The sequence below is a fragment of the Alternaria alternata genome, assembly GCF_001642055.1.
Source record: "Alternaria alternata strain SRC1lrK2f unplaced genomic scaffold CC77scaffold_40, whole genome shotgun sequence".
Taxonomy (NCBI): domain Eukaryota; kingdom Fungi; phylum Ascomycota; class Dothideomycetes; order Pleosporales; family Pleosporaceae; genus Alternaria; species Alternaria alternata.
In genome coordinates, this window is record NW_017306229.1 from 93228 (window position 1) to 113856 (window position 20629).

Sequence of the window (20629 nt, forward strand, 5' to 3'; positions counted from 1 at the left end):
CTCTCCCAAGATCTGTTGGTGGTGACCTGTTGATGTGGAGTCCAATCAAGATTGGCGGGCCTCGCGCGATAAGACGACGCAACACCACAGCAAGAACCCACACCAGACTGTTCTCTGCCCCTGCCTAGTGTTCCTAACAATAAATAAACTTGGTCTCACAAGACTCGACCCCGCAGTGACACAGTATCGGTTCGCTCGCATCTGGCCAGCAGTTCGACACCCTGGCATTTCCAGAGATGAGGGTGCTGACAGCTGGAGCTCTGCCTGCACTCTGCACTGCACGCTGCACCAGCGATCAAAACACACGTCCATGCCCACTCGCCAATGCAAGAACAACCCACTCTGCAATACCGAAAACCCACTCTCGTCGACGTCCTCGAATCGCATGCTGACGCGTGCCATGCGTGGAGCTCACTTGGCCCTACGTGGAATCACGTTTGGTGACAGATTCACCGCTCGGCCGTGCTAGAGACGAAAAGAGGAGCCGAGTCTGTTTTGGCACGCGTGACGTGTTGTTTGGGCGCGTCGAATGGGCAACAGCTTCACTTTCTTTTCCACCTCGTCGCAGCCACAACAACACATAAGCATCAGTGGTCGCAGGTAAAGACATCTGGAGGGCATCTGGGTCAACTGGCTTCGATTGCATCGTCGTTCCCCTGGCTTGGGAGGGCGTTGGTGGCAGCGTGGTAGCCATGCAGCATCAACGGCCCGCACCCGCTAGCGAGCCATGTTCTCTTGGCGTAAACAAACCCGGACCGCCGAGGAGCCACCTCCGCAGCAGAATTATTATGAGGTTGTTGGCGTCCTAGATACTTTGCAACCGTGTTCACAAACTCAATTGCCCTTTGCACAAAGCAAAAATTGATCAGCATCTTACCCCACCTACACCGCCCCGCTGCAGTTCGCTTCCATCTCGAGTCAGTGGAGCTGATGTTTTCTTGCACTGCCTCGCCCTTTACGACCGCCCAAGACTGCCGCCGGTAGTAATTTCAACCTCACAATCTCCCCAAGCAGCGATTCCCATAGCACCCACTCTCGTCGCCCTCGTGGGCATACGCAACCATGGACGACGGTCCTCCTCCTCCGCCGCCTCCGCATGGCGCCAATCCAAAGACCACAGAAGGTAGCCATGCACCTCCTCCCGGCCCAAGCGGCGGCCTGCCACCAGGCAACTATGACATCTTCATCATACCGCCGCACTCTTCAGGGGGCGGCTTCATATATCTCCCTAGCATGGGCGTCCAGCAGAACAGCTTCATCGCGGGCGTGCTCAGCACCATCGCGAGCATCCTGCTGTGGAAGGCTGCCGAGCCCCACGTCAAACAATATTTCCTCATAGTCCGACATGGAGTGTCGACCGGTGGCAATGGCGTCATACTGCTGGCCGTCTTGATGCTGTTTGCCGGATGGGCGGTTGGCCAGACACAAGCTGGTGGCCGTTTTAGCAGTGGTGGAGGGGGCTACAATGGTCGCGGCGGAGCTGGTGCTGGCGCTGGAGCAGGTGCAAACACACCAGGTGGAAGCTCAAGCTATCAACGTGCACCTCCGCCACCGCCTCCGAATGGCGGCTTCCCCGGTAGTCCTCCACCTCATGGTGGATGGGGTGGATATCGCCAATACGCTGGCTCACCGCCGCCACCACAAGATGACGAGTCTTTTTTTGACGAAAAGGCTGAGCGAGCCGAGCAAGAACGCAAAGAAGCTGAGGAGAAGGAGAAGAGGCGGAAAGAAAAGGAGGAGCAACAACGGAAAGAGGACGAAGAACGCAAGCGGAAGGAGGACGAAGAGCGCAAACGGAAGGAGGAAGAGGAAGAACGCAAGCAAGCCGAAGAAGCTAAGAAGAAGCAGGAAGAGGAAGAAGCAGCCGAGCGTAAGCGGGCTGAGAAGGCAGCGAAGAAGAAGAAGCAGCAGCAAGAGGAGGAGCATAAGAGGAAACAAGAAGAAGAACACAAGAGGATGCTTGAGGAGGAAGTGCAAAGGAAGCTGAAGGAAGAGCTCAAGAAGGCCAAGGAGGCTGAGGAGGCAAAGCGAAGACAAGAAGAAGAGGAACGCAAGCGTGCTGAGGAGGCTCAGCGGCAAGCCGAAGAAGCTCAAAGGCAGGCTGAAGAAGAAGCCAGACGAAAGCGTGAAGCTGAAGAGCAAAGGCTAGCCGAAGAGGCCAGGAAGCAGCGCGAGGCAGAAGAAGCGCGACTTGCTGAGGAGGAGAGGAAACGACAAGAAGAAGCTGAGCGACAACGCATCGCAGAAGAGGAACGCAAGGCCGAAGAGGAGCGCAGACTGGCGGAAGAGGCTCGACTGCGAGCTATCGAGGAGAAGAAGAAGAAAGACGAGGAAGACCGCAGACGAGCATGGGAAGAACTCAAGCGCGCAGAAGAAGCCCGCCAAAAGAAGGAGGCAGAAGAGAAGGCCAAAGCAGAGGCTGCTAAGGCTGCCAAAGCCAAAGCCGAAAAGGAGAAGTGGGAGCAGATGCGGAAGCGTGAGCGCGAGCAACGCGAACGCGAAGCACGAGAGCGCCTTGCCAAAGAGAAAGCTCGCAAACAACAAGAAGCTATCGAAAAGGAGAAGGCAGAGCGAGAGGCTCGTGAAGCTGAAGTCCGCGCAGCCGTCGAAAAAGAGATACGCGAGAAGCTCGAAGCCGAGGCAAGAGCCAAAGCCGCCGAAGAAGCTGCAAAGAAGGCTGAGCAAGAGAAGATCGCCGCCGAGGAGGCTGCCGCCAAAGCAAAGGCTGAAGCTGAAGCTGCTCTTGCAAAAGCCAAAACAGATGCCGAGCGAGCTGAACGACTCAAGGCAGCCCGTGAGCGTGCCCAGAAAGATCGTGAAGCCCGTGAAGCCAAACTCAAAGCAGAGGCGGAACGCATCAAAGCCGAAGCTGCCGCTGCTGCTGCCACAGCAGCCGTCCCAGACCTCACAGCTCGACGGTCAACCACTTATGGCAACGTCGGTGGCGGTGAACGCCTCGATCCATATGCGGGTGCCAGAGCTACGCCCCCTCCGCCCGCCGCTTCAGTCACATCGACGCACTCGTCCCCCATCAAAGCGACCGTCACACCCAAGAAACCATATGAACGTCCCTCGGCGAAGACATACCAGCCAAGTGAAAGCGATGCTGCGTCCTTTGTCCCACCGCGTACTTCCACCGCGCCCCCTCGCTCCACAGCAACACGCTCGCATGTGTCTTCCGCATACTCCGAGTCGAGCTATGCGCCCAGTCAGATGTCGCAATCTACCACTCGCACATCACCTCCTGCGTCGAGGTCAGGGCCGTATTCCACGGCGGACCCGAACAAGATTGTCATCAAGGCGGTGTATCTCTTCAACGACTTGTTTCCTAAACCCGTCGCCCAACTCGTTTCCAACGTGGGCAAGGTAACAGACGGACTCATCCTCAAAATACAATCTGAAGGTCTGTTCATCGACGACGACGTGAGAGGTATCCCTCAAAGAGAATGGGATGTCAAGGCTTGGACGCTCAAAATGGTCGAGGTATGTCACGCCCCCACTCTCTTTTTATCGTTCCTCATTCAATGTTGTTGTACTAACAAGTTACTCCTATACAGACTGGTAAACAGCCCGCGAAAAATCTACACATTCTCCGTGCCTCGGTGCGTGATGCAGATGGCAAGAAATACGTCTTCCTTATTGATGAAACAGAGAGCTGGAAACTGGCTCTTGGACTTCAAAGATTGAAGAAGGGTAGTCAGGTCAGGAGTTTGCAGAGTGCACAAATGGCACCAAATGAGATGTTGAGGGTGTTGAATGCCGTGCCGCCTATTGCGCTGTAAAGAGGGAAGGTAGGTCTAGAGAAATGAGAATTGGGTGAGGTGAGTGTTGATAAGATGGTGGGAGGTGGATATTGGATACCCTTCGCTTGAGACATTTTTATGCTGTCTTTTATATAAGCATCAGCGGTGGAGTTGTTTATTCATTCGTTCATATATAGGGTTTGATCATGTTGTTGTATATGAATTCGGAGTGGGATGAGATGTCGTATATATGAAACATGGGCGCTACATAGGATGGTGTTCTGGGTGTAGATAGGAAGCATCGGCAATCGCATATCACATGTCATATTCTCGAAGTGTTTTTTTGGTGAATTCCCCAATGCTTCATTGCATTCGTACTTTGTGATAAAAGCGCTATCAAGCTGATGCCCTTCATGAAGCAACCACAATCAAACCAACTTTTGCTTTCTTGCTTGAGGTCTCAGCGTATTACTGATGACTTTCTGTATCGTTTCCACGTTCACCATGTGCGCAAACGGATTATGATCCGAAAGACTCAGATTCAGCCTCTTTATGAGAATCGCACTATGTTGCTTAGCATTCATGTCCATTGTAACGTCGCCGGAAGTTGATGGTAGTAGGATTGTGTGGTAGTGAATTGATTACCTAGCGATCTTACGTCCTCAACTTGATGGACGGATATCCTCCTTTCTGGTAGCATTTGTGACTCAAGACAGGCTGGACAGTGGGACCAGTTTGGCAGCCAAGCGAGGTGTAAACGTTGACTATTCCAATGTCAGCTTTCTCTGACTCACAACACATCAATCTAACCATCCTGCTCATCCTCATAACATGGAATCTGAGGCAAGACCGTGAACTCGCAACAGCAAAGACGTGGGAATAAGGGACTCACGAGAATTATATTTGACAGGCCCATCATGGCCTACAACCCTCAAGCTCTCGACATCAGCATTGAAATTGATGCAGACATCAGGGTCGAGCCAGAGGAACGTGTAAGCACCGTGACAGAGGTCTTCGGTAAATGTTTGGACGCGGACCTGCCAGAAGGTGTCGGGGTTAGGGTTGACATCGCGGTTCATGTTGGTATTGGCAATATCGACGGTGGTTGAAAAGGCTGGGGAAGTAGGCATGGCAGCGCCAAAGGCTGCGACAATGCCGATGAAGGCCAGAATCACTGTGAGCATGATTGTTTGAGCTTGGAGGATGGTGGAAGAAGAAAGCGTGAGGTTGGTCCGTGGTAGCTGGTTCGAGGGAGTGAGTGAATGCCTCCGGTTGTCGAGAAAGAGAAGTGTGAGACTGGGTTAGGTGGAAAGAAGAGGCTACAGTAACTCGGATCCGAAGTGAATTGTACACAGCAAACGGATGGACTTTGCAAGGTGTGTGCTTGTCTGACGCAAACACGACGAACCGACGTCTACGTAAGTGAGGCTGAGGCAATCGCGGTCTAATTCTGGTAGTTGCGAACCTTGAGGAGAGCCTGAATCCCCAGAAGACTGACCCGGCATGATTGCTGTACTCGCGGGAAGGTGCGGCTGGGGTGACAACAATGTCAAGCAATGTGTACCACTAGCGTAATGACGAATGGATGCTGAAGTGTATGAATCTCATCAAAAACGCATTTTCAGACGGCCGAAGTGAGTCAGTGACGACTGTGACGGAGAGTCGGGTCAAGGCAACTGCAAAGTTCTCGCTACTTGCCAGTGGCCGTTATCATAACTAAGTGATTGCTGCGCGTCAAAGTAACGACGCACTTGAGAACGGTATACGGAACGGGTGCATGCATGGAAGCATTGCATATACCTACCACATGAGGACACTGATTGTCAAAACAATCACACGCCACAGTATCTAGTCAACGAACGATGTATACTGGAACCAATGCATCCATGAAGTTGGGTATGATAACAGCCCTCCAGCATTGCACTCCTTCAGCGCCAGATACCTGCTTATTCTATATACCACGCACCACCCTATTCATTGACTGGCTTTGCTCCCAACATCCAACCCAAACCAGACGCAAGCGCCCCGGTAGCAGCATTGGCCACCATATCCCTCCTCCTGACCCTCTCACCTCCATCCATACTACCATTCTCACTCCCATCCATACTAACCCTTCCCGAGCCCGGCCCTGCAGATCCTGTAGAAGTTGCAGCTTGAGCACTACCCCTCAGTGGAAATGCCGTCTTGGAAAAAGCTGCAGCAGCTCCACGCGCTACGTCAAAGAGACCCATGGGTGCTTCTTCCACAGCACCACGACCGACTTCACGGCGCGGCTGTACGGTAATGGTGTCCATGTCGAAGGCGCCGGGGAGTTTGCGGTCGGCTGCATCGTTAAAGCGCTCTTCTGCTTCGGTTTCTTGTGCCAGGAGGTGCATCATCTCGGCTTCGCATTGTTGCCATACTCCTAGTACTTCTTCAAGGCGATTGGGCGGGGCAAGCAGCAGGGCTTGCGAGAGTAGCTCCATGCGCTGTTCTAATCTTCTCAAGTCTGGGCGTGCTGCATTACCAGCTTGTGACCAGGAGTTTGATGAAGCGAGAGACGTATCGTGTCGGCCAGCGCGCAGAGCAGCCCGCCACGCAACATCTTCTGCCTCGTCTTCATGGTCTTCGGCATCTGCAGATCCGAATGAGAAGAAATTTGACGACGTTGGTGGCGTTGGAGATGGGGTCGAAGGGGTTAGTCGGTTGACGACATATGAGTAAGCAGTCTCAAAGTCATCTTCTTCTAGTGCTGCTTCGATGGCCATTCCGATCACTCGTCGCTCCGCGGCAGCTTTTTTCCGTTCAATCGATGTGGGATCCATCGGCACGCTCTCTGCTTCTTCTTTCATGATAGTCGACGGCATTGCAACTACTAGGTTCTGCCCGATAGAAACCAAGTCGTCTAGCTTGGTATAACTACCGCTGTTTTGTGATAGCAGCTTACGCACCAGCGACAGTGGATTAGGGCTCACTCGAATGTTGACCGGCTGGAAAGGTACACCATGCTGGAGTATGAGTGAATAGAATGACATGGCATGCGTCGCTGTGAGCAAGGCTTGAAACCGTCGGAACCGCGACGACGAGGAAAAGTGAGGGACAAATGCGTTGATGATATCGGCGGCACGCTTCATGCCACCCCTGTTGCGGTTACCGTTGCTCGCATTGTCGTAGTAGTGCATGGCTGATGCAAGTACGACCTGTTCGACATCGGACGAAAGAAGTGGCTGCTGCCCGAATGCTGGCTTCATGTACAGGTCTATCGCGAGAGAGAAATGATTGCTCTCCAGAAGCGCTTTCAGTATCTCCGTTTCCAAAGCCTTCCGCTCTAGCAAACCAAAGATACCCTGGGCTTGGCGATCTTCGTCGTGGTTGTCAGTACCCCAGTTCCATAGCCACAACAACTTGGAACGAATAGTGGCCCACTGTTCGCTGTCTTTCTTGGAGCCGCTGTTCAGTGTATGGAGTATCTTTTGCAACAACGATAGTTGCTCCGCGTAGTCGTCGCGTAGTGACATCTTAGCAACCTCTCGAATGGATACTGGTTGCTGCAAAGTTGACAGAACACAAGAGGAGAAAATGATTAGCTCAAGGACGCGGAATGCTTCAGCGCCAGGTTGTGTAATGACGTTGTCTCTGTCCAACAAACGATCCTCCCTAAGTAGAGCAGTCGTCGAGTCTTGTAGCAGAGGGTCCTTCAGGTCGTACGAGGGCAACTGCCCCACGCCGATACTAAGGTCAGGAGGCGGCTCGTAGTTGAGAAGGGTACATATCCTCGACAAGAGCGAATGCGCCGTTTGCAGTGAGGCAACATCGCTCTTGTCGACCAGGTAGAGGCACGCCAGAGCTGTTCGTGCATACTTCATCTCCAATTGTCGCTGTTGGTCGTCATCGACAAAGTCTCGTCCTTCTTCATAGCCACCCAAGTCCATGTCCTCTGGGCCGTCCCAGTCGGCGATGGCTGAAGCAACGAGTGGCAGATGGTCCTTTGAGGCATGTAGCAGCCACTGGAACAGACAATCCCAATCGTCTGGTTCGTGTGCTTGGTCCTGCGCAATTGACGCTCTCCGACCTTCGCGTGTAATTCGCCGCCTCTTGCGGTCGTTGGCTCCACATAGCCATGGGGCAACGACGCCCTTCAGGTCCCGTGCTGCATTGTGTATCTGGGCATCGTTTGCGTTTCGAACGTGTGAGAGTTGGTGATCGATAGCACGTCGTCCTTTGAGCGACGCGAATTCGTCAAGCGTGGTAGCGGACGATTGCGGGTAGTATTCATAGCTGAGGCGCAGAAGCGGGAGGACAGTGGATATGAACCATGTGCGTAGGTATTCGGAATGGCCCAGAAAGGGAACCACGAGCTGGGGGACGAGATCCAGCAGGCCCGTCTGCGCGTCAATGCGGTGGGCGCGGTGTATGAGAAAGTGGCTGAACAAGTCGAGCTCGCCCTCGTCTGCGTAGAGGGGATGCACTACAGGCGGGAGATGCAGCGCGTGCCTTCTCTTCTTCGCCCGCGAATTGGAGAGTTGTTCGACCGTGGATATGTCGAGGGATGCAGCGGGGGTTTCTCCAGGATACCGCGACCCAGTCGCCAGGTCATGCAGAAAGTCGTGATACGACGAGGGGTCGCTCTCTTCCGGGAGGTAGTTGAGGATTATGCTCAGGGTAAGCTCGAGCGGCAGATCGCCGTCTCGGAGTGCTGTCAGCGCCCGTAGCGCTAGGATGTTGGATTCGGTGGCATATTGTACGGCGAGGAGCACACAGTGTGGCTGCGACAGTTGCGATAACTTCTGCAGCGCTGCCATGTTGACGTTGACTTTGACTTGGAAAGGACACGCCCGCCATGCGACAATTCGCTACGTCAACCGCCAAGCCCCACCCACTCTCGGGGGTCCGCTCCCATGTCACCTGCTCTCTTCTCCCTTCACTATTGCCACACAACGACCACAAAGCAGCAACTTCAGCGTCACAATTCTGCTAGAAAGCTTGTTCAGCCTATGAATTCTGACACATTTTAACCATATACAAGAAAACACACGGTTCCACATGGAAGCTGACAAGCTGGGGGTCAGGACTCGTCCTTGGAATCGTATGCCTCATACTCAAAGCCATCTAGATTCATCTCAGCAGAAACATGCTCTTACCTATGGTTTTGAACGGGTTGATTCCGCTCGCATATTCTCACTTCTACGTATTACCGTATATGCGTACCGAGGCACTGCGAGGTTCCAGCCCTGGGGTGCCTGATCGACAGTGCAAGCCCCTAGCCTAGCGCCCGCATCGTCCGACGTCGCATCCAACGGCACCAGCCACGACTTTTCCTCCTCACGCTCCAAGTGACCACTATCCGCAACGCATTCTTTTGCTGTTTCGATCGAGTATATGTTTAGATACCATCAATGAGTGATCAACAGTCATAAATCGGATCGAAACTTCTCTGCGGAACAAAAGCGCAAACAACGGAATTGATAGCCGTTCGCCTCCACTAACCACCGCCAAGCCGACATCAAACATGCAGCGTTTCCACCACCGAAACAAATGTGTAGCATCGCACTCGTCGGCCCAGCCCTTGGAGTTGCAGATCAAGCTTCGATGCCTGAGCTTGGGATGATTACTTAGGACATGTCTGCCTGGCCTCTTTCTTGACCTCCACATCCTCTTGCTCTCATTGTACATTCTTGATACCCTGGCTTGGTCCATTCTTTGCGCGTGCGCCCATTACAATCTTTATTTACTCACTCTTTTATTATACCCTATTACGAAGCTAAAATGCCCAACATGTACATCGATACAGCGACAGCGAACAGTCGGTCTTTGAGGCCTCAGATTATCATTGAGCCGACACCGTACAACGATCGCTCGACGCCGCTTCTAGAGGCTTTTATCAACCAGGAGACCGACAACGAGAGGCCTCCACCTAGCTACCTTGAAGCTACAACGCCTGGCCTCATCTCAAGTCGATTGAGTGGCGAAGAAGGCGCAAGGCTGCTCTCCTTTGATGGACGAGAAGCAAGAGATGCGAGGTTCAAAGAAGAGCAGTACAGAGGAAGAAGCCTAAGGCAGCAATGCCTCAAGAAGACATGGCTGAAGGTGGCTGGAACGATACTTGCGATGATGCTTGTGTCGGCGATGCTGGCCCTCATGGTCGCAGCAGTATCTGTTCGGAGGGACAAACAAGTTAGTTGAATGCTGCGGAGAAAAGAGATTTGTACTGATACCCGTACCAAGGCCACTGTGACTACCGCCCCATCGTCGGCACAGTCCGCACAAGGCGATGCCGCTCACCCAGAAGGATTCATCGATGATGACTCCGACAAGCCAAGCCTCATCGCCGTCCCATGGCCATCGCCGTCTGCCGCGGCGCAAGCAGCACCCAAGCAATCTTTCCCCATCCGATGGCCAGCAAAATGTGGAAAGCAATATAATGTTCGAACCGAACACCACGACTTCAGTAAGGCGAGCGAGCTCAATATCCAAGAAGCAGTGCATCAGCTAGACGGTCCATACAAACGGGTAGCCGGCTGGATACACGTCGCGCAAGCACCCCCAGAGCAGGCAGCTGGTACCATACAGGTAAAAATGTCCTACGCTGTATCATCATCAGTCGACGTCAACAGCGTCGCATACGCATCCAGCTCAACCGGCATAACCATCGGTGACCCCACCTTCCCTGACGGCTTCGACGGCGTACGCCCCGGCACCGCCTGTCTCGGCATGTCGGTAGTAATCTACATGGCCCCAGGCGCCTCACTATCAAACTTCAAAGTCGCAACCACACACATGGGTATGCAGATCCACCCCGGCGCAAACTTCACTGTCAAAGGCACAACATCCATCTCCACCACTACCGGTACCCTCGACGCTGTAGACTTTTCCTCTCGCCAAACATACTTACAAACCATCTCCGGATCCATAAGCGGGAAATACGCACTGTCTGACCTCCTTTCCGTGAAGACGAAAAGTGGATCCGTGAACATCGACATTGAGCCCCAAGCTGCAGCTTCAGGCTCCACGAACCCAGCTATCTTCATGGTAGATTCGCTATCTGGAAGCATTCGAACAGACTTCAAGCGCAAACACATTCCCGACCGCGATTACCAAACCTACATCAACACCACCGTCGGCTCCGTCGATGGCACTTTTATCCACGGTTCCCGCACGGAATTCAACTCTGTAGCCGGTCTAGTCACAGCTGATATCCTGCCTTTCAAATCCGGAGATTATCAGTCTGAGATTTACACTTCTACGCACTCGGGACAGACAACTCTGACATTGCGCTCGCCGTACAAGGCGAAGAACGTAGCCATGTCTGGTCTAGTCAGCACGCATAAGAGTACGTCTGGGGGCTTGGATGTGACGTATCCGCCAGAATGGTCGGGGGTTGTTGATGGCACGAGTTTGAGTGGCGCGCTGCATTTGCAAGGCAAGGATTTGGAACTTTTAGGAGAGAATGATGAGCCAGGGAAGAACCATGTTGAAGCGAAGAAAGGAGAAGGAGATAGTAGCTTGAGTTTCGATACTGTGAGTGGGGAGTGTGAGATCAAGATTGGCAAACTCTAGGTGGGTTGGAGGATGTTGAAAATTGATGGACAGATATTTATCTTGGTTTGGGTGTTGTTGCTCAGGAGTCGATGGAAGACTGCGCCCAGATGAGGCTGTCGTAGATGTAATGCATATCACGATTTAACTACTTGATCACCCTGAATACCTACCACGAATTTGAGACAGCACATTGTACCCGCCCTTTTCACCCCTTCGGTTACCTCGGCTGCAGACAATAATCACGCTCCCACATTTTCGCCCGACGCACTCTATATGCCCAAGTCGCGTCGCAAAACTCGCCGCACAGTCTTCTCCTAGTTTCCGATCGCGTCTAGTAGTGAAGTAGGTTTATAGTAGAATTGAGTTTCCAAATTCCTTACTATAACTAGTGCCGTGGCTATTGTCCGCGCGTCCCTCTCCCGCCAGCGATGGCCTGTCAAAACCAGTGTCTTGGTGACATGGATTACCCTCGTCGTAAAATGTCGATCCCAGGATTTTGGGTGTTAGGGCTGTTAGGGCTGAAGATGAGCGGCTGGGTTCGGGGCAGTTGTTGGATGTCTTGAGTTAATGAATGACACGTCATGAGGCTGAAGTTTGTTCGCTGGCTCGACGCTGTGCTGTCGTTCGCGGTTGCCAAGTATAGTATGCCTGAGGGTCGAGCTGATGAGGGGTAGTTTCCTCTTCTTGCTGCTCAGGTGTTCTCACGTCCAGTGAAATGCGCCTCCATAGTAGGTCCACATGTCGAGATCTAGAGCCATGGCGAGAACAGTGTCTATCATGACGTACGAGGGGCTGTCGTGAGATCGTTTCGCAGACTTGGAACCTGTTACTTGCAAAATCTGCAGTGCACGGTTTGCGTCGTCTTCGATCATATGTGGTCGCAATATCGCGTCCGTAACCCTTGCTGTGGTAGGTGTAGGTTCCGCAAACGATCAATGTTGCAAGGTTGTTTGGTGATGGCGATATCGTATCTTGATTCTGTATGTCCACCCAAGTTTCATGGTGCTTGCGATTGGATGTGACGAATAGAACAGACTGGCAGCTGGAGGTCATCGGATCTTCGAAGATGGTAGTCACACCGAGTAGCTGTGGAATGGTTCAGTACCCACCAAATATGCACGCGTTAAAGGTAAACAAGGGGGTCGAGCAGCTACTTCGATTGGCGGAATAGCTATCAATTATTATGGTGAGTTCTTCCGAATCGAGTTCGTTCATATCATGCGCGATGCCCCTCCAAGCCACATCACTTACGTGCTTGCAGGTCCTTCCTTGTAGCGCATCGTCCGCTTCGGTAGACGCCACACGGAACCCGAGGCAGCACTGTGGAGTTCATGCTTCGAACGATGAGAAGATTGCAGGTAGCCTGGGTAGTCGGGTTCCGGTGGCAAACATATGTTGTTGACAAATATGTGGGGAATTGGTGGTGGTACAGGACTGAGGCATTCAAAGTAGCGAGTCCATGGGTCAGGGCAAGATTGCTACGAACCGCTCCGCGGCCTCGTGATGTCAAGGCAGATACTCTTTTTGAACGTCGCCAAGTCATGGGAATATTGAATTCTGAGAATAAAGAGTCCTAACATCTGAACTAGCAGGTGATTTGTCGATCGGCCGCTGTCAGTTGTCATCCTGACTCAATGGACAGTGCAGAAGCTTGTCATCGCTTGCACCGTGCTATAGAACTGCACTCGGCTGACGAGTTGCACATGTTTCTGTTCCGCAAAGATAACACCATGCCGAGCAGAACGGAATGAAGTGGCATCGCTTCGGTCATGGGCAGTTGACGATGCCACTATTCGGCGATAACACGGTGCATCTGGGCAGTAAATTGCTGAAAGCGTCGACGTCAAGTGGAAATGCGGCTACAACTCCGCTGCGCGACACAACCGAGCGTCCGTGTCGGCGAATCAATCCAGAAAAAACCGAGAAATGTGTTGATGGTGCGGTACACGTTGCGAGCAGAGTGGGTCTCAGGTTCCCCTGGACGTGTGTCAAGAGTGTTTCGGACATGTCGCGACGCGGTAAAGAGACGTGGGCCAGTTGGAAGCGAATGCTGACTCATCCCCGCCCTCACCAAACTACGCGCCACACGCGATGATACACCCCCCACCCTCCCAATCAGCTGCTCCGTGCCATCAGACTCGCTCTCGATTGAGACAAAACTTTTCCAGCTATGATGAAACTGGATGGTTAAACCCTGGTAGTGGAGTTGATACAGCGGGAAGTTGCGTATCTCATGGCCAACCTCTCCCATCACTCCATCCTTCCATAAACGACATGCACCATCCCGTTCGAGCGCTGAAACTCGAGTCCGAGTTGGAACCAGTGTTGGGATGCCCTTTTCTCTGAACTCATCGACCAACAGCTCCCTGTCAGCATGTGGTCACCATGGCCGTGGCAGCGCAGTATCCATGTTAACAGCTCGGCCTCAATAACATGGGGCACTTGGTGCGCAGCCCTGAGGAGCCTCTCCGAGCCAGCCGAGAGGATCATGGAGACAACGACTGGTGCGACCGTTCAAAGTGCGTCTAATCGCCTTTTGGCATCCCAGCAGCCTTGCGCCCGGTCCACCACCCGCTACACCATCCCCGCCAGACTCTCTTTTGGGTGAACGCTTCTGCTGTGGCCGTTCCAGATCACCTGCAGCCAAGGCGCGTCGCGACACTTCTCTCAAACTTGCGCCCAAGCGGTTCCGTTGCGTCAATCACAGAGACCATTGCTCTTCGTTGTTCCTTCTCGGATGTTGCAACCCCCGTGTATACATCATATAGCCTAGCAACCCCTCCAACCGCCTTTCCTGCTATTTGGCCCGTCACTCTTTAGGATCCTGCCCAACTATCTTCATATACATTTCTTTCATTTGGAGCGGGCTCCATCCGCGCTGGCTGCGTTGAGAACTTTGTTCTCGTACACTCTTTTGAGAAGCTTACATACCATTCGGCGCCACATTTGCTCAGCCATAGTCGCACGCGCTATCGCTCGATACATTCATTTGACTGCAGCCTTCTACTTTCGTTACCAATGTAAGTTTTTCCGATCTGTCATTGCTCCTTTGCGCTGCAGCATATCCTGGCTTGGCCGTCGCTAGTCCAGCACTATCATGTTCAGCAACTCGGAACAATATGGAACGCCTAAACAGTCACTTACCACATTGCAACGCAGACTACTTCCAGACCATCGTTAAGGTCGTTGTATATAAGGACGAAACTCAAGATGGAATTCAATGCGGTTCAACAGTAAGCATTCACGATGGTGTAGAGCCTACGCAGACTAATCGTCTTCATAGATACCGCCCGTCACCTAATCGACAGTACGCTATGGGATATTCCTCATCTGCTCCGGGAATGCAAACGATGTATGCATACGGAGACCTTCAACATAGTCAGCAACATCATCAACATCAACAACAACAAGGCATGCAACCTATGTCCAGACCGTCGCCACCACAGCCCACGTGGGCTGTGCCGCAGACCCATTCTTCGTACTATGCTGCGCCGCGCGGACCTACTGTAGGCGGGAGGGAAGACCAGCAGCAATTTATGGGAAGACCAGACATGATGACGTCGCAGCCGACTGCTACGACTGGTGGTATCTACAGCAGCTCTATGAATGCCCCGCAATCACTGGCAACAACGAACTACTTTCCCAACGTCATCGACACAAGTAAGTGTCTTCAGAAGCAAGCATGTATGCAGTGCTAATGAGTATAGGTCCATGGGGTCAGAAAGTATGTGAAGAGCTAGAGTCTTTCCCTGCTCTGGATTCGGACGTGGCCGACTTCAGCCATGGTATGATGGGACACGACGAGAACACTCCGATAATCGACCTACGCCAGTACAACAACATGGGCCAACACGAACACGAAAATATGGCACAGTTCAACCCAAATTCTACTCGACGAATGTCTGAGTCTTCCTTCTCGATGTCGAGTACAGGCGGTGTGCTGCCGGAATCGGCAGCTTACGAAGAGATGGGTTCGTCCGAACCAGTTTCATATGCGTCTGAGTATGATACATGGAACCAAGCGGAGCAAAGTGCCAGTCATCTTCTATCGCCTCTTGCGTCACCACGGCGCCCGCAGTATGACGGGGTTGTTCGCAGCGGGAGTCGATCCCGCACATCACCAGCATCGCATGGCAACATCCGCTCATCGCCGTACACACTTGACAGTAACAGATTCAAGAGGTGGTCTACTGGACAAGCGCCAACATCGACTCCGAACAACTCGCGCCCAATGTCACAAGTCTCGGATCGCTACGCGCCGTACGGCCCCCGGATGAACCCGCATCACTCCATGCCCGCCTACCCTCCCAGTGCCTACAACAATTTTGGATTGCCGACTCAAAATGTGCTGTACTCGCAAACTCCTCCATCGCATCCCAACAGTCAGCCGTTCTTCACGCCTCAAGATCAACAGCAGTTCCATCTCGAAGTGCCCAGGCCTTTACCTTCTCAGGGCCTCTTCCGTCTGCTCCAAAGTAATGCCGATCGTCATGGAGGCTGTTCATCTCACTTTGCAGATCTCTCAGACCCGCCGGATCTGTACTCGTCTCTGCACGAGGAAGCGTTGAACCCACCAGAATCCGATATGAACCCTTCGGACCCAGACCTCATCCCACATGAGCAGGATCTTCGCTTTGTTGGCGATTTGTACACTCCACGATGGGTACGTGGCCATGGCAACAAACGAGAAGGCTGGTGCGGTCTATGCAAGCCCGGCAGATGGCTTGTCCTCAAGAATAGCGCTTTTTGGTACGACAAGTCTTTCACTCATGGTGTTAGCGCAGCCACCGGTGCGGCATTCCAGGGCCCCCAAGACACACGCCGGACGGAAGGCAATCTTGACGTATGGGAAGGGCTTTGTGGAAGCTGCGGTGAATGGATAGCGCTCGTCAGCAACAAGAAGAAAGGAACGACGTGGTTCCGGCATGCATACAAGGTAAGATGGTATTCCTTACGTCGCATTCTGTGGTGCTAACAACGACACAGTGTCACACACACCCCAAAGTCAAAGATGGGCCCAAACGCCGCCGTGAGACACAAGCTGGACGCGTCCGCGCGGCATCATCCGCTTCAGCTACGTCCTCGTCGTATCCGATCAAGCAAGACCTCCCGCAAGCAGACTCAGCATCTCACCGTCATTCCACGCCAACACCGATACCCGGCAGCTCGTCTCTCCAGTCTTACGGCATGTCAAGCGGGCCGTCTTCCATGCCAACCTCGACACCAACATCGACACCGCAAGTCAACGCCTCATGCAATCCTAGCAGTACAGCATACCCTACACCAACCTCTGCAACGCCCACGATGCATTCGCTCCGAACCCCTACAGCGACATCGTTTGGTGAGACATACGGCGAGCCTTCCAACAGACACGAACCTGTGGTTGGCATGTTTACAACGCCGTTACAAAGCTTGTCGAGCTTCTCCGGTCACCAGTATTCACCGAACCTCTCGCATCAAGTTAGCGAACCTGAGCTCGTTGGTATACGAACAACGACCACGGCACTCAACTCGATCGCGAGCATGATTTGAGTCTGTTAGACGACTCCTAGACATTCTTTCACAAGCAACCATTGTGGGCTGAGTTTTAGTGGGCGTTACCGGCGATGGGTCACTGCAACGGCGGAGTAGCATGAAAAGGTCACCGTACAAAAAGCGTTGTATGGGTTCTCGTTTTTGATCGTTTTTGCACTTTAATCTCGCGTCTTTCCCACCCCTTTCCAGCGTTCTTGTCTATAGCGTTCATTTCTACAGCGTCGTTTCCGTTGCGCGCGAGTTCTATCGATTGCATTGGGCATATCACGAAGGAACGACATCCAGCATTTTCAGTAGCATCGCTTTCCATCTTTCTCCCACTCACACACTAGCGATATCCCCCTTTACCACGTAGGTAGACCTTGGTAGTTATAGACTTGCTTCTGCAGATTTGCAAACAATTCAACAAAACATTGGAGAGTATCCATTCACGAAACTGTTGAACCTCTTCTACTTCACTGCGTGATACTCGAAACTGCTGAACACGCTCTTTTTGGAAACCGAAAAGAACCATTAGGCTCGAGCGGGAAGAGCAGCGGGAAAAGCAGCAGGAAAATCAAAAGACGGATACTAAATTGATCTACAACGGGTAAAAGCAAAAAGATAGATCCACAATCCTCTCACACAACCGTCCCAGCACCGAGCCACACCGAGACACACGCACTGCCACTTCATCCCCAACCACCCATAACACCTCAATCGCAGTCACGAAAAGTACAACGTATTCCCAACAACACATCCGCTCCGTTCCGCCCATCACAACTGCCGGACGAAAAATACTCCAACTCCCGCACATACCGTGTTTCAGCGTTCTTGCCGTCTAGTCTCAGGTTCTGCAGCAACCCGAAACTGAGGCTGTGACTTTTGAGGGTCGTCCATGGAACACGTAGGGCGTGAGGCTGTGTAACATGGATGAGGCTTTTCGGACTCATGGCCGTAGTTGGTCGTTGGATGGATAGGTGGGGTGGATCTGGTGGGAAGAGAACCGAGGTTGAAGCTGAGACTGTTCACCGCAAAGGTGGAGAAACATGTGATATTTTTGGTCGTGGATCGATGTGACAACGTTTTTGACTTCAGTCGTCGGCTTACACTCCTTCTTGATGGTGTCATGGGGTCTGTTAGAGCACCTCCCCCCGACCCTCCCCATCCCAGTCTTCCCTTGAGCCCCGCATCTCGGCGTCCCTCATCACGAGTCACGCCGTTCCTTACATGATCCTGCAAACCTTCCCACCACACAGTAAATTACTCATGCGCTCCGCTCCTCCCGGAAGTCTAACTGACGCGCTCACTTCGCATCCCTGGATCTCATACCCGTATTCTGAGGCCAGTGATCCACAGGGTCCAGGCGTTCCGAACGGGATCTACGACGTGGCGTAACCGGCATATGCACAACATAGCTTTGATCGGTGAGAGTGCTGTATGAAGGACTGCCAGACTTCTGTTCAAGGAAGGAAAGGGGGCAAGGGGGGTATGTGGGGAAGGAGAGATCATGCGGGGAGAGGGGACACGCTTTGGGAAGGCACTACAATTTGGGGAGGAGGTGGGTGCTGGGGTAGATGATATGCGATGCAATTTAAGTGAGAAGGCTGGGCGCGAGACTTTGGGTTGTAAGTGTTACGATGAACAACCGCATCCGGGTTTGCCATGGTGTTTGAAGTCGTGGTAAGCCGTGCTTACGACAACCTCAACTGACTCTGGGGTAAGTCCCATTGTATTGTTTGCGCTCCGGTCTTTGAAAGGCCTCGAGGCTTCCAGTGTCTTGTCGTACAGCACACTTCGTTCAAGTAGAAACATTCCAGAATCGGGGTACCCCTTCTCAATCCTCTTCTGACCTTCGGCAATACACTCTTGGACGTCGTAGTTCCCTACGGTGAACTCGTGACCCGTCGCTTTCTCAGCAGATCTCAGAACCTCGTTGGCAGATGTTATCATACCAGCAGCGTATGTATACTGGTTCTTGATCTCGTCCCAGTGTTGTATGGTGCGAACGACGATTTGTCCTACTCTTTCTAGACTAGAGGCTGAGAATGGTTCAGTGCCAGTACCGTGAATAGTCGCACTATGCCATTCCATGTCGAAACCCATGTTGCCGCTGATAAGCTGGGTGTCGAGCGTGTATCCTGTCGCGATTGCAGTCCACTCAAAGTCTGGATGGTCTTTGGGTATCTTTTGGAGATGGGCAATGACTTTCGCTCGTCCCGCATATTTTGGGATGCGCCCTCGAATGTGCTCGTTCATGCTGTCGTGACTGAACTCATCAGGAATGAAGCGTTTGACACCCGCCGCGACGGCGGCATCGACAATGCGAATCTGTTGATCTGAATCACCGCCTGACATGGTGCTTATGACAAGATCTTGTCCAGTCATGGCTGATTGTAGTGAAGTCGACGTATAGTCTGACTTCTGATGCTGGACGTCGGAAGGGGAGACATGAGGGGGCAGGCTGAGAGTTTGTGAAGGATATGTGAGTACAGTGACTTGATATTCCGCAGTACCAGGCTTGCTGTATTGTGGGGGGAAGATGGCGTTGATGATGGAAAGGCATAGTTCCCAATTCTACTCGTCTTGTCAGCGAAGTGGTGACGGTTGGTAGTCTCGTCGCTTCTCTTTACCCCTAGTATCATGACTTTTTCTATTGCCATCTTGTATGATATGAAGTGTCATCGGCCGGTTGGCAATGATTTTTTCATACGTCCAGCATGCTGCGTGTGTCCTTACATATACTGCCCACCCCGCACTTGACACGGTTGAAAGGAAGAGCCAACACTAGCTCCTTTACCATGTTAGGGGTGATTGACAACCAAGAAATACAGCACTGAGATGTGGATGCATTCAAAAGTCACAAATTACCTCTACACCAATGATTACATGTCGACCAACGTGCCGATCCGATGTCAGTCTTTGTGCAAATTCCTAAGGGCTGATCTGGCGCACTATAGCCCGTTGCTGTAGACAGAAAGGGGCATTTGCATAGCCGGGGCAGGCGAGCTTAGAGTATGATAAGAGGCGTAATAATTCACAGTTGATGGAAGGTAGTCGTGGGGAAGATGTGGAGAGCTGGCGGGACAAGAGGAAGTAGCGCCAAGCCCTCTGCACGGACGCGGCAAGTGCCGGGATCGCAGCTGTGCGAGCTTTTGCGGACGACGATAGCAACACCACCAAATCCCCCGCGACCGCAACACCATCTCCGCTCATCTCCCCAGGCTTCGGATCCCTCGTCCAGTGCGTCAATTTCCCCTCCGAAAGCTCTCTCGCGGCCAATTGGACCCCCACAGCAGCGCGCTGACCCGCAAAACCACAGGTAGCCCAACATGAACGCCGCACGCTTCCTCCGCCCCTTCTCCAGGGCCGCCGCTGCCCGCGCGCCCATGGCTGCTCGCCCATCCGTTGCCGCCATGGCGCGTCCCGCTCTCCTCGCGAGCCAGAACAAGAAGACCGAGGTTGGCCCACAGCAGATGGTGAGATGGATTGGACATGGGAAAGACGGCCAGACAAGGAAGCTAACACAAGCGATAGACCGTCCTCAAGTCGGCCATGCCCCAGCTCATCCCCTTCTTCTTCGTCAACGAGACCACCGTGGCCTTCATCCTCCTGCCATCGCTCATCTACGTCTTCTCCAAGTACATCCTTCCCCAGCGTGTGCGCCTCTTCGCCGCCCGTCTCTTCATCAGCAAGTTGTAAGCGAGGGGACTGGAATAACAAGAAAGAGCGGATGGCACTGTACAAGTAGTGGGAATATGCTCATAGACAATTGAATGGCATTGCACGAAGGAATGGTGGTTCTTTTGTGAAGCGCTGACTGCAGTAACACTTTCCTTGTTCTTAGGGACTGT

The 20629-nt window shown here is 52.8% G+C and overlaps 7 protein-coding genes across 7 annotated transcripts; 4 read left to right on the forward strand and 3 right to left on the reverse strand.

Annotated features, from left to right (window-relative positions):
• Nucleotides 1-1062: 1062 nt before the first annotated feature.
• CC77DRAFT_1036194 (hypothetical protein) lies at nt 1063-3782 on the forward strand (the record flags this gene model as incomplete). The annotated part of the gene is made up of 2 exons (XM_018526994.1): nt 1063-3483; nt 3558-3782. The coding sequence occupies 2 exons, from the start codon at nt 1063-1065 to the stop codon at nt 3780-3782; spliced, it is 2646 nt and encodes an 881-aa protein (XP_018379053.1).
• Nucleotides 3783-4397: 615 nt separating this feature from the next.
• Nucleotides 4398-5248, reverse strand: CC77DRAFT_1014677 (hypothetical protein; the record flags this gene model as incomplete). The annotated part of the gene is made up of 3 exons (XM_018523912.1): nt 4398-4507; nt 4636-4917; nt 5152-5248. The coding sequence occupies 3 exons, from the start codon at nt 5246-5248 to the stop codon at nt 4398-4400; spliced, it is 489 nt and encodes a 162-aa protein (XP_018379054.1).
• A 197-nt stretch (nt 5249-5445) lies between these two features.
• CC77DRAFT_1002905 (secretory pathway Sec39) lies at nt 5446-8535 on the reverse strand. The gene has a single exon (XM_018523194.1). It carries the CDS (start codon nt 8522-8524, stop codon nt 5714-5716), a length of 2811 nt encoding a protein of 936 aa, XP_018379055.1. The 5' UTR covers nt 8525-8535; the 3' UTR covers nt 5446-5713.
• A 953-nt stretch (nt 8536-9488) lies between these two features.
• CC77DRAFT_1067710 (hypothetical protein) lies at nt 9489-11279 on the forward strand (the record flags this gene model as incomplete). The annotated part of the gene is made up of 2 exons (XM_018529025.1): nt 9489-9896; nt 9948-11279. 2 exons carry the CDS (start codon nt 9489-9491, stop codon nt 11277-11279), a joined length of 1740 nt encoding a protein of 579 aa, XP_018379056.1.
• Nucleotides 11280-14471: 3192 nt separating this feature from the next.
• Nucleotides 14472-16793, forward strand: CC77DRAFT_1036197 (hypothetical protein; the record flags this gene model as incomplete). Its single annotated transcript, XM_018526995.1, has 4 exons — nt 14472-14494; nt 14545-14921; nt 14969-16197; nt 16248-16793. The coding sequence occupies 4 exons, from the start codon at nt 14472-14474 to the stop codon at nt 16791-16793; spliced, it is 2175 nt and encodes a 724-aa protein (XP_018379057.1).
• A 1365-nt stretch (nt 16794-18158) lies between these two features.
• On the reverse strand, nt 18159-19573 carry CC77DRAFT_662676 (isoflavone reductase family protein). Its single transcript, XM_018532653.1, has 2 exons — nt 19409-19573; nt 18159-19352 (listed from the first exon to the last, which is right to left on the reverse strand). Exons 1-2 carry the CDS (start codon nt 19436-19438, stop codon nt 18411-18413), a joined length of 972 nt encoding a protein of 323 aa, XP_018379058.1. The 5' UTR covers nt 19439-19573; the 3' UTR covers nt 18159-18410.
• A 534-nt stretch (nt 19574-20107) lies between these two features.
• Nucleotides 20108-20477, forward strand: CC77DRAFT_950541 (hypothetical protein; the record flags this gene model as incomplete). Its single annotated transcript, XM_018535325.1, has 2 exons — nt 20108-20254; nt 20313-20477. The coding sequence occupies 2 exons, from the start codon at nt 20108-20110 to the stop codon at nt 20475-20477; spliced, it is 312 nt and encodes a 103-aa protein (XP_018379059.1).
• Nucleotides 20478-20629: the final 152 nt, after the last annotated feature.